Here is a 12,786-nt window from a genome sequence, read left to right as displayed (position 1 = left end):
CTCCTTCAGGCATAGTCTTGGTGGGAGGCACAAGTTTCCTCTCTTTTCAGAGGCTTAAGAAACTAGCTCCTCCTTCTCATGTCCCCCTCCTCCTCCTCTCTATCCTGCTCTTCCTCCTTATCCTCCCTCTCCTTCTCCTTCCATCACCCCAGCTAAGAAACAGTCTCAGCCCATCTGAGCCTCTCTCTGAGGGCTTGGAAGCTTGAACCAGAGAGGAAAGAATGTGGTTGCAGTTGAAGACCTTTCATGGCAAGAACACAATCAGCAACGTCTGATCAGACCCCTGCCCCCTATCTCAGGTATCTGCTGCCAGACTCTCAGCAGCCTCCCTCAGGTCCTGTTTCCAAGGCTTCTCTGCCCCTCATGTTCTCCCTACACAGTCCCTTCTGTCCAGTATCCAGGATATTCCTCTTTCTTACAACCTTCACCAGGCACATGCGCCCCCCTGGTGCCTTATGGATGGAAAAAGCAATACAGGGGCCAACACTCGGTTCTTTGAACTTTCTACACAGAACTATATAAAGTTGCCAGGGTGCAAGCTTTCCCTTACCAGGAGGCTGCTGCCAGTGGTGAGTACAGTAGAGCTGCAAATGCCCCTTCACATACGGTGGGGGGAGGGGGCTAGGTCTTATGGGTTCCTGTAACAGACAGGAAAGGGGACACAGACCTGCACACTCAAAGCAGCACAATGGAGCAAGTTGGAGGCAATAGCACTCCTTCCTCCCCCCACAACCCCTCTTTCAGTCTCTCCATCTGGAAAACAAGGATCAGAATGTTTATAGGTCTGGAGTGTAATGGGGATTAATTAATATATGTTCACAAAGTACTTTGATATTAGAAGAAAGCGCTGGGTAACTGCTGAGCTTTTTGCCAAAAGACAGAGAGGGACTCCTGTTGGAAGGAGGACTTTGGATTTAAGAGTTTTTGGAACCTGACCTAGTGCTGGGCTCAGAAAAATCAGGTTGCAGCTCGGTCTATCAACAGTCATTCAGAGAAGAGACTTGTGGAATAAGGCTGGCTTGGGCCTAATTAACTGTATTCTGTGCTTGCTGCTGCTGGGAATGGTTATGGAACCTGTCTTTCCTGTGGCCAGCCCATTTTATAGTATCCAACACCTTGAGGCCCCCCATTCAAAAAACAGGCAGATCTAGCACATGACCATGGAGGCCCAGGCCAAGGATTTCTCTCCACTGCCAGCCCTCAGCTCCAGAATAGAGTGGGAGCTCTTACTGGCAGGAAGCCTACACCCCTTTACTGACGACATCACCAGGACCAGAGGCAGGTTGATGGCTGTGGATAGAAGTCCCATTACTGTAAGCATCATTCCTGGGCATTTGGCTGCATATGCTTCTTGGGCAGAGTTGGTCACGTTAAATAACGCCTTACCTATCTTTGTACCACTGGCTGGCTCATTGTTAAGCTCCATATCACTTTTTTCAGCCAAAGAAGGAGAGAAAAGGAGGAGAAGAAATAAAGGGAAATGACTGTAGGCATTAATGGGAAGGCCATCAGGGAGGGCATCTCTGAGCCAGGGTCTTGGTTGAGTTGATTGTTCCCAGGGAGGTTATTTCATCATCCAAGTGACAAGCTGATTGATGGACTACTCAATCAGCGCTGTGATTTTGGGGTAGGATTGGTAAAAGGGCAAGAAGGGCATGTAAAATGGCAGCCATTCCCCATAGGGTTCAGGGAGTAGCAATCTGGAAGCGAGTGAATGGAGATTGGTGTTTTATAAAACTTTAATACTAGTCTTAAAAGTCAGAACCCAAGGCTGAAAAGGGAGGGTCTTCCAAAGGCATGTGTAGGGCCTCCCCACTGCTTCAGTTTGTTTCTTTCAAGCAGGATTCAGGGCTTACCTTGCTACCTAAATGATGAACACTCTCCCTAGCCAGGAGGGAGTGTGCTCAGTGGTAAGACGGTGATCTTTTCAGTGGTAGAGGAGAGGGCCAGCCTGGACCTGGGTTCAAATCTCAGATCTTGTAGCTGCTTGGCCAAGTAACTGTAAGCCTCTATTTTCTTATCCATAAAATAGTGGCACTTGGGGTGCCTGGGTGGCTCAGTTGGTTGAGCGTCCAGCTTCGGCTCAGGTCATGATCTCGTGGTTCTTGAGTTTGAGCCCTGCATCAGGCTCTGTACTGACCACTCAAAGCCTGGAGCCTGCTTCAGATTCTGTGTCTCCCTCTCTCTCTGCCCCTCCCCTGCTCACAGTGTCTGTCTGTCTCTCTCAAAAATAAATAAAAACATTTTTAAAAATTAAAACAAAAATAGTAGCACTAATAGTACGTACCTCAGAAGGCTGTTGTGAAGAACCCACAAGATAATGGGGGCAAAGCACTGCCCAATGCCCAGCATACAGTAAGTGCTCAACATGTGTTAGCCCAAACAACTGGCATCAGTGCTGAAAGCATCATGGAAATCATTCAACAAACTTTTGATAAGCAATAGATGCAGAACACAAAGCATATAAAATAAGGCATAAAATATCTCTGCCTTCCCTGAGTTTAGAATCAAAGGGGAGAGTCACAGAATGAATAGGAAATCAGAACCACAAAACGAGTTGAACATGTACAAACCTTGTGCTCCAAACTCTTGGGGTTAGGAGTGATTAGAGCTGGAATGAAAGATGACCTAAGTCAAGTGTTCTCGTTCCAATGGGGCCTCAGTATGAGCCCCTCTCCCTGCCCTCTGCACACCTGCACAGTTGCCCAGCTGTAAATCGTGAAACCCACATGATCAAGCCTGTGTGGTTAATAAAGGGAGCATATATGATAGGAAGGGAGTGAAGAGAGACCACATTCAGTATATGGTTGAGAGCTTTTTTAAATAGGACTCATAACTGAACATTTTCTTTATTTCTTCTCTTTAAAACGCTTGCAACAACCAGAAAGACATCTAGTTTTCCAGATTCTCGGAGTCCTGGTCTCTACGCCACATGGACGTTATCCAACTCCTCTGTGTCCTCCCAAGGCAGCATTTCAGAAGGTGATCCCCGGCAGAACCGTCCCTTCAAGTCCGTCTTTGTGCCCACCGCCATAGTCAACCCTGTGAGGAGCACAACCAGCCCGGGGACTTTAGGACAGGGCTCTCTTCGGAGATCCGGGAGGAGCAGCATGAGAAAGAGTAAGTGGTGGCAGAGAGGTACGTGCCTACAGCTAAGTGATGGGGGGATCTGGCTCTGGGGTAGACAGAGTACATTTTGCAAAAGGAGGATACTGGCTTTAAAACAAGCCTCTGTAAAGAGTGCTTTTAATTCCCAAATAGTGACTGGTCTTATTGGATGAAGCCAGACCGACTTAAGGTCACTGCCCTTGGTCACTCCACACACGTATACTGAATGGTGGGGATGGTAGCAGCCCGGAGTGCCAGCATATAATTAGAACACAGCCAAGGGGGATAAAAGGGAAACATGGGAAATATCGGGGAGGTGGGTGGGGGAGGGGGGTAAAGAGGGTTGGAGAGTCAATGCTGAGAGTCCCCAAATCTTGCTTTGTTATTTGACTAATACATACATGAGGTTAAAAGCATTTTTATTGTACAAAAGGAAGTCTCCTTCATATCCATAACCCCTGTCCCCAGTGCTCTTCTGTGTATATACATAGCATCTCGTAATCATACCCACCACATGCACTGTTCTGCAGCTTGCTGTTATTTTACCTGTGTAACATCCACACTGCTCACGTGGCAATGCTTTCATCCCCTAAAATATTGAACCACTACATAAGACCTCATTTTCAGGCACTTTAAAAAGCGTTTGGAACCCATTGTTCTACAAAACACGAAGGTTCTATATTTGCATACCTCTCTAGAAGACCACGAGCCAAGCCAAGTAAATTTGATTTATTCTACATTTTCTGATTTAAACTGGGCTCCACAGTCTCTCTATCTTAAAAAAATGATTAAATATGAAAATGCAGTATGACCACTCAAAGCAAGAGGGTAACATGTGGGTCAGTATGCCACACAGGAAAAGGTCCCAAGAAAATTAAAATAGGTATCTTAGTCCTGCCCTCTCCCGGGGTGCTCACCTGACCCCCTGCCCCACCACCATGTACTTGACCTCCCACTGTGTTGCCTCTACCCAGCTGCCCCTCCTCCCCCCTCCTTGCTGACCTTCCACCTCCTTCTCCCTGCCCACACGCAAACACCTCCTAAATAATCCCACCACAGAAGCCTGGGGCAAGTGACTGGACCTCATCAGCCTCCAGTTTTCTCATTTGTAAAATGGAAATAAAAATAATACCTGCCTGGGCACCTGGGTGGCTCAGTCAGTTAACCATCCAGCTATTGACTTCAGCTCAGGTCACGATCTCACAGTTGTGAGATCGAGCCCCTGCTTCGGGCTCTACGCTGGCAGTATGGAGGCTACTTAGGATCCTCTCTCCCCCTCTCTCCCTGCCTCTCCCCTACTCACACTCTGCCTGTCTTTCTGTCTCTCTGTGTCTCTCAAAATAAATAAACATTAAAATCAGGGTATTGTCTGAATTTAATAAAAGAATCCATGTAAGACTGATTGGCACCATGCCTGGCACATAATAAGGCTCAAGAAATAATAGCTGTTTTTATAGAGTGATCATTTTATCAGTACTATCATTGCTACTACAACTAAGCAGGTCCTCTTTGGCCCATCCAGTGTGTGAGTGACTCAGTGTTGAAACGTTCACACTCAGTCCACACCACTTATGAGTGCTGAGGCCTGTAACCCATTGGCAACCACTCACACTTCCTTTCACACATTGCCTCTACCTTTGCAAAGATCTTGCCGGACTTGGAGTTGTGACTGCACTGGATGCACGTGTAAATAAGAAAGCATTAAATCTCTTGGTAATAAGAACTGACAAGATCAACAGATGAGGCATAAAACCGATTTTTCACACGTTTCCAGGAGCCTAAGGACAGGCCTGCACAGCGCTGCTTTGACTTTCTCAAGTCCCGGAGGCTTTCTCTCTCCCTTTTCCCCAAGGTGAGGCTGGTCCAGCTATCAATCTCACCACAGCAAAGACACATGACAGGAGAATTGACTGTGCACCCCATAGGGCTGTCAGTGGAAAAATAAATGTCTACATTGAAAGGGCAGACTTGTGTAAATGGCGCCTGGCTTGCTCACGGCAGCTGAGAACACCGACTGCGTTTAGTGAGCTTTCTGCTTTTCATGTTCACATCTGGCTTGAAGACGAGGCGTGACACAGAACATGGTGTTGGCTCAGGCCCTCTGTGCTGGACACAAATGTCTGTGATTCACACACGTGTCCAGAGGCTATCACAAAGGAGTAACAACTCTGACCGGACGTCACTGATGCTCCCTAAATGCTGGGAGACCCTTACGGAGAAGTGGACTGAGGTGCTTCCCAGGGGTGTGTCTCCTGTCTCCCCACAGAGTGCACTGAAGTCCCTATCACGTACAGGACATGTGCCCGAGAGATGAAAACAATGTATGTCCTGTCTTCCAGAGAATTTGAGGGGGAGGAATGGCTTCCTTTTACTGAGGGAAGATCATCTCCATTAACAACAAAAACGGAACAAAACAAACAAAGCCCAAGGAAGGGATAAAACCATAGTCCTGGACCTTGTATTTTTCGGATTTGTTGTCCTTGACCCAAAAACAGTGAGAGTTAGAAGCACGGGGCATTTATTATGTTCCAGGCACTGTCCTAACACTTTGCACACATCGTAAAATGTCGGCCTCCCAGCAGCCCTGTAAGGTGCTGGGTTTACACACGAGGGGCTGAGATGCAGGGAAGGAATGTGGCTGACCTGTCCCAGGCTCCCTGAGAGGAAGTCTGATTCCAGAACCTCTGTCATGGGACTTTGCAAAGCTCATCCATGCACAGCCCTAACTCTGGAACAACCTTTCCAAATTTGCTTCCGTGTGGTGTCATGTTTGCCTGCACGCTCTCTCCCTTAATTCCATTTGCCCTTCCGCCCCCAGCAAGGGCAATCCCGCCGCCCTATGCCTACCGCTCCTGTTAGAATAGTCTTCAAGTAACTGGTCAGAGCCCCCTCCTGCCCTCTCTGCTTCCCTCTTTCCCACCCTCTCATCCCTCCCAGTTGGCTGACTCTTGTGTTTTCGATTCCTTCCATCTCTTTCTTTTGTTTTGTTTCCTCTTTGGTTTGCACGCCTCTGTTTGCTTCTCACTGTGAAGCTGTCTCCTCAGGTTTGTGTTCTTCACTTTACAACTTATAGGCCCCGAAGTGAGAGAGTAGGTGTGTGTGTGTGTGTGTGTGTGTGTGTGAGAGAGAGAGAGAGAGAGAGAGAGAGAGAGAGAGGAGGCAAATGGAAGTAATACACCTTCTGACACTACCCCCCCCCCGCCCCCCGCCAAACATTCAGCTAGCCAGTTATTTCCTGCCAGCATCAGCAAACAGCACTAAAAAAAGAATAAGGTCACCTTTGAAAGACCCTGCGAGAATGTGAGCACACTCAAATGGGGAAAGTACTTAACTATTCTGGGCTATCAGGACACACGGCCCACACAAGCCCAAGCGAAGCCACTGTCAGCAGCCCCCCGGTGCTGATATCTGTGTCCTGTAATTCCTCAGATGGATCCCTGCAGAGGCCCGTCCAGTCAGGGATCCCCGCCCTGGTGGTGGGCTCCCTCAGACGCAGCCCCACCATGGTGGTACGGCCTCAGCAGTTCCCGTTCTACCAGCCGCAGGGGGTCCCCCCTGCCCCCTCCACGGTGGTGGCAGCGGAACTGGGACCGCAGCCCGCTCCCACCGGGGAGCCTGCCCTCACTTGTGTCAGCAGAGGCGGCGACACCAGGACCCGCTCAGCCGCCAGTTCCCTCATCATGGAAGGCAAGGAAATCCCTGTCAAGAGCGAGCCTCTACCTAAACCACCTGCATCCGCCCCACCATCCATCCTAGTGAAACCAGAAAACTCCAGAAATGGCAGCGAAAAGGTAGGAGTGAGGTGACATGAGGGGTGGGGCGTATGGAGTCTTTATATCCCTAACTTGGCACAGCGTCCCAGCTCCCGAGGTTTGTTTTACCTGGACGAGGTATCAAAATTGCCTCAAAAGAATCCTCACACACAGTGTCCCCCCACACACCCCTCAGGCCACTGACACCCTCTGCAGATGTGTTACTGTATTCTCCTTCATGCCTCCTGAACGTTTCGTACGTGTGTCTTTCGAGGCCCAGAGGTTAAGTTGGAAAAAACGTGGCTTTGTCATCAGCCTTCTCTTGATTTGAATTCCAGATCAGCTGCTTGCTGTCTGGTGTCTTAACCAAAACACTTCACCTTTCTTAGACTCTTTTTGCTTAATCTGTAAAATAGCAGTACGAACGGGAACAGCCTCCTAGGACTGATGCAGAGATGAAACGAGATGAGACGTGTAAAGTACTTAAACGGGGCTTGATCATAAGCGTTCATGATATAGAAGAGGCCACTGAGACACAGGAGAAATTTAAGGGATTTATCAAAGTCACACCAAATTATAATGATTCCAACAACTAACTTTTACTGTAACCTCTGTGGCAGAGTTCAGATCTTTTAACTTCTAGTGCAGGGCTTTTCCCACTAGAAGCCATGGGTTTTTATAAAAGTTTTATGTTCTCAATAATATCCTTTTAAGGCAGGAGGAACAGCGAGATAGAGGAGGTGACATTAAGGAAATTAGGTGACTGTTACCTTTTAGTTTACTGACCATCACCTCCACCACCAGCCCCACCATGACGCATTCCAGGCCAAAAGCAAAGATGATGTGGTCTCCTCCTCTTTGCTAAGCATTTACTGAATGCTAACAACTTGGCAGGCACCGTGCTGACTACTGTGCATGCCTTATCTCATTTAATCCTGACAATAATCCTCTGAAGTGGTTATTATTATTTTCAACAACCCCCTCTAGTAGATATTATTATTGTCATCCTCGTTTTAAAATGAGGAAAGGAGGCTTGAGGAGTTAAAGTGCTTTACCAAAAGACAGCTGACACATGTGAGTGTCTGGAGTAGAATCCAGATCTGATACAAAAACTCATGCTCTTAACACTAAGCTGTAAGCTTGTAAGGAAAAGCATTTGGAAAAAAAGTGTTGACTGATATCAATGTTGGGAGTTCTTTTTCTGGATTTTAGCATTCAAATAATTCAGAGTTTTCTAGGCCCCAGTTGCCTTTTACCCCAAGCTGTTAGACACAGCCCTCACATTGTCAGCATTTAAGAAGTGCCCAGACCTCTGTGAGATGTGGTGAGGGTCAAAAGTATGAAGAAACTTGGATTTTCAGTGGGGGATACTAGGATCCAATGTCATAGAGAAAGAAAGAAAGAGAAAGAAAGAAAGAAAGGGAGAGAGAGAGAGGAAGGAAGGAAGAAAGAAAGAGAAAGAAAGAAAGAAAAGAAAGAAAAAGAAAGAAGAGAAAGAGAGAGAAAGAAAGAAAGAAAGAAAGAAAGAAAGAAAAGAAGGAAGGAAGAAAGAAAAAGAAGAGAAGGAAGGAAGGAAGGAAGGAAGGAAGGAAGGAAGAGAAAGAAAGAAAGAAAGAAAGAAAGAAAGAAAGAAAGAAAGAAAGAAAGAAATTTCTAAGCAGTAGCACAGAACACTATTAAGCCCTAAATCAGGGCTGCGCTAAAAAAGTATCTGTTGGTACAAGGTAGCTATATAAGAGACAAGGAGAGGTGAAAGAAAGAGGGAGGAAAAAATCTTTAAAAATTAAAAAAATAAAATAAAAGGGAGGGAGAGAAGGGGCTTGGGCGACAGGAGACCATGCCTCCCATATGAAGGAGTCCTGCTCATCAGCTCCAGACAGCTATTGCCAGAATGGGGCACAGGCCTCAATGTACCAGCTTTGATTTTTTAAGAGACATATGAAATTCTAATTTTTATATGCAATCTCCCAATTTTATGTGTTGGCAACTAAATCAGACTCTCAAACATGCTGCAGACTAAATTCAAACAGCAGGAGTCCACTTTGCAACCTCTGCTCTGAGGATATAAGGCCATCATGAGACTTTTGAATTGGGAGTCAGCAGGTGGGGGGGCCTCAAGGAAGAGGTGGGCCCGAAGATAGGCCTGAAGGGCAGGTGGTGTGGAGAGAGAGAAGGTGAACCTCTTGTACTTTCTGGAAGGAGCCATAACCTCTTGCCTCAGCCCTTTTCTCAAGTGACTGCCTCTCCCATTTCTCCTAGGTAATTTCTAATCGTTCTTCAGTTCTCAATTTAAATAGCTGTGGCTCTCGGAGGCCTTCCCCAGACGCCCCACTGCTGCTAGATAGGCCCCTGCGCACCCCTAGAGGCTTCTGCATGTGTTACCACTGCCTGTCAGGGCAGTCTTGTTCCCTCTTGGGTCCGCAGCACCTAACAGCGCAGTGCATCCGAGACCCTCAGAGTAGACACAGGCGTTTGCGAGGGAACACAGAAATGAGGTGTTTTAAGTAGGGACATGTGTGGAGAAGCAGCAGGACTCAAGTCCCTGGGAAAACCTCCCAGCTCCTGCCTCACCTGGGCCCCTGTGCTCTCCTTTCTCTTGCAGCAAGTCAAAACTGTGCGATTTCAGAATTACAGCCCTCCTCCGGCCAAACAGTACACCTCCCACCCGTCAGGAAAGCCTGAACAGCCTGCCATCCCCAAGGGGTCCCAGCCCGAAGCCGCCCCCTCAGGCCCAGAGATGACCGTCCTATTCGCCCACCGAAGCGGCTGCCATTCGGGACAGCAGACAGACCTCCGGAGGAAGTCGACTTTGGGCAAGACCACCACCCCAGTGTCCACTGCTTCGGCCACACAGACCGTGTTTCCCAGCAAATGAATCTACGGGTGGCTTTTCCCAGACCCCAGAGAGGTGAATTGCATTTAAATACAGTCTGCCTCCACTGGTGACATCCTGCCATTCTTTGGGTTCTCGAGCTCGGGCCCTTGTTCCGCCAGCAGGTGGGAGAGGAAAGGCCGGGAGCAGGGTTCCTGCCCTGGGTGGGAAGATAGAGTGCATGGCCTTCTACACGTGATGCTTTGATGCAGCAAGGCCCCTACTCAGACCAAGGAGTGGGAGACAGTCTTGCCCACCCTGTTCCCTCATCCCTTGGGTTCCCTGTAGCATTTCTACGGCGCTCTCAAAGGGGCTTCAGCCAGGGGCTTCACAATGGTGGGAATGTTGGCATTGCTTCTTTGACCTCATCACCATGTTCTCAACGAGCATTAGGACAGCTTCTGCCATCCTTGGGGCCTGTACGCTGACCGCTAGTGGCTGCCATACGTTGTTCCCTCCACAGAGTCATCATCCTGGCTGCCAAGGGAAAATCGGGGGGAAGGATGTATGGTGGATACTCTGATCTTCTGAGAACCCTCTAAAACCAAAGGGAGTCAGCTTAGTGGATTTGGTCCAAACAAGAAGGTCAGAGAGAAAGTGATGATCGATCACAATTTAAGCCTCTCGATCTGTTTCCCTACATATAATCCTACACGACACATAAAGCAGGAAGCACAGAGCTGGGGGTAGGGTCCTGTGTGGAATTATGGATAGTTCATTCTTCCTGGCTCCGGCCTGACTTCCCCAAGAAAACACGGCATGCTTAAAAAGAACTCCGTAAGGGGCTTGAGTTTAGATATATATTCCATTTGCATGACAACATTCTTTACCTTCTCTGATTCGTTCCCGTTTAGGGCAGACTAGCTGTTTCACTGGGTTGTGGGATAAGGCTGCAGGGTCAGTGAGGAGATGGCAGTCCAAAGCTGGAGTGGAGACATTCCCCAGAGAACAGCTGCTGTCAAAGGGACCCAGCAGGGAAGGTGGGAGAGGAAAGGGGGAACAGAGGAGGAAAGGGTGAGACACAAACAAAAGCAGTCAGAGAAAAGGTGGGGGTGGCGAATAGAACAGAGGAAGATAGATTGGGTGGATCTGTCAGGGAAGAAGGGAAACGGGGAAGAGCGGCTTTGACACTCATGACAACTGGGAACAGAAGGGTGGAGTCTGCAAAAGCAGATGACCGCGTTGAGACGGGACTGAAGCGAAAGCCTTACAAACGGGGCTGAGGGGGCACCCCAGAGAGCTGAGGCAAGGTTGTAAGACAACCCATTAATTCTCATTAGACTTAACTGTTGTGATTTAACATTTATTGCTTGCCCATCAATGTGGGCACCTTAGTACATAAATGCCATTTGCCACTAAGGCTGGGTGTCATTAAAAAAAACAAGGCTGGTCTAATTAGACCTTTTCCCTGGATAGTTCTTGAAATCCTGGGATTAAAAACATTTATCTTTTACATAACCCCCCCCCACACACACACACACACACACACAGCCAACTGAATTGTCCACATACTTTTGCAGATATTAATAAAGCAAAAACAAAACCATAATCCTGCCAAGGACACTGCACGTATGTCACACCTATGGAGTTGGTAGAGCCAACCTGGTGACACATTCTAGTGTTTCTGTGAGATGTGACCCTTGCCTACTTTGCAGAAGCAACACGAACGACTCCTTACCTCACTGAGCTGAAAAATAATCCACATGGAGAATTGGGAGAAGGTCACAAGGACAGGGAGGCATCCTGTGATTTGTCAAAATTTAAGTACCTAAGCTGCTTCTCTATTCAAAAGAACACCCTCAATGAGTTTAGCGATGAGTTTAGCAAGCTGCTCTACTACCAGGGTGGCAGGTATATGAGATGACCAGCCAATAAAGTATTTATTCTGTGCCTCAGTAACAATGGATCCAGTTAATTTTTAACTGTTGTGGCTGACAAGTGGGTTGTATAGGAGTAGTGGAGACACGATCCTTGACTTCCAAATGAAAAAGAATATTCTTCCAATTGTGCACTCTCTGTAGAGGGTTGCCTTTCTGAGAAATGTGAACAACTCCAAAAGTTTGATACCCCCATTCCATCCAGGCTCTTCACCAATACCCAACATCCCACTTCCTCCCTCCCAAACTAAACCCCATGTCTGTAGGGTTATATGAGGATTTGAAAGGAGCAGGAGAGTGTCATTTCCAAGTAAAAGGTGAACCCACTGGGACCTCCATTCATTTATTCCACCAATGTGTTTCAGACATTTCCTGTGAGCAGGGCACTGCAGTGAGAACAACAAATACATCCTCTCCTATAATGTCTGCTGTAACCTTATAAGGCAACTGTAAGTGTCCCAGTGCAGAGCCAGGCTTAACCAAGGCTTAAAGGGTAACCACAGATTGTAGCAGAGTGATTTTGACAGCTGCCCACACCCTTGAGTTCAAGGTCTATGATTTCAAAGCCCAACGTGGGACTATGATTTATGAACTAAGAGACCATCCTTGGCCTCAGGCCACTGACTTCAGGCTGCAGGGACATGACATAGTACAGTGGTTACAAAGGTAGGCTCTGCTACACAAAGAATAATTTCAGATCCAATTCCCAATTACCACTCACTAGCCATGTAATGTTGGGCAAGTTACTTAATCTCTCTGAGCTGTGTTTTCCTACCTATGAATGATAATAATGCCAAACTCATTGGGCTATTGTAAGGATTAACTGACATAATATTATAAAGTGACATCGTGCACACCCCACACATGTCAAACTTGGATGTTTTTAAGGGAGCGGGCCCCTGAAATTCGAGGTGAGAAAATCTAAAGCAAGGGCATGGCCAGGGTGAAGGTGCTAGGAGGAAACCAGTGTAGCCCCATCATGGAGGTCAGAACATAGACTAGACTAAGTCCTGAAGGACATATAGGAGTCAGAAAAAAGCGTGGGGAGAATGGCATCCCAAGCAGAGATAGAAGCATTTGACATCTGGATTTAAATGTATTAATCAAGCCAAGTTCTCTTAGAGGAATCCATTTCTTTGTGGAACATTCCAGGGATCCTAGGTAGAAACAAGCACTT

The 12,786-nt window shown here is 47.5% G+C and overlaps 1 protein-coding gene across 6 annotated transcripts in view; it reads left to right on the top strand.

Moving 5' to 3' along the window:
- Positions 1-12,786, top strand: part of SH3RF2 (SH3 domain containing ring finger 2) — a 126,966-nt gene that overhangs the window by 102,779 nt on the left and 11,401 nt on the right. For 5 of the 6 annotated variants that reach the window (XM_040453718.1, XM_040453708.1, XM_040453733.1 and 2 more), the window contains 3 exons: positions 2,885-3,138; positions 6,538-6,899; positions 9,463-9,768. In XM_040453718.1, coding sequence (XP_040309652.1) covers positions 2,885-3,138; positions 6,538-6,899; positions 9,463-9,735 — 889 coding nt within the window. In that variant the 3' untranslated portion in view covers positions 9,736-9,768. The remainder of the gene's footprint in view (positions 1-2,884; positions 3,139-6,537; positions 6,900-9,462; positions 9,769-12,786) is intronic. The other variant, XM_040453725.1, reaches the window with a different exon arrangement.

The sequence above is a fragment of the Herpailurus yagouaroundi genome, unplaced genomic scaffold (assembly GCF_014898765.1).
Source record: "Herpailurus yagouaroundi ecotype Mexico unplaced genomic scaffold, PumYag 29, whole genome shotgun sequence".
Lineage (NCBI taxonomy): Eukaryota > Metazoa > Chordata > Mammalia > Carnivora > Felidae > Herpailurus > Herpailurus yagouaroundi.
This window is presented reverse-complemented; position numbering and strand designations above follow the sequence as displayed.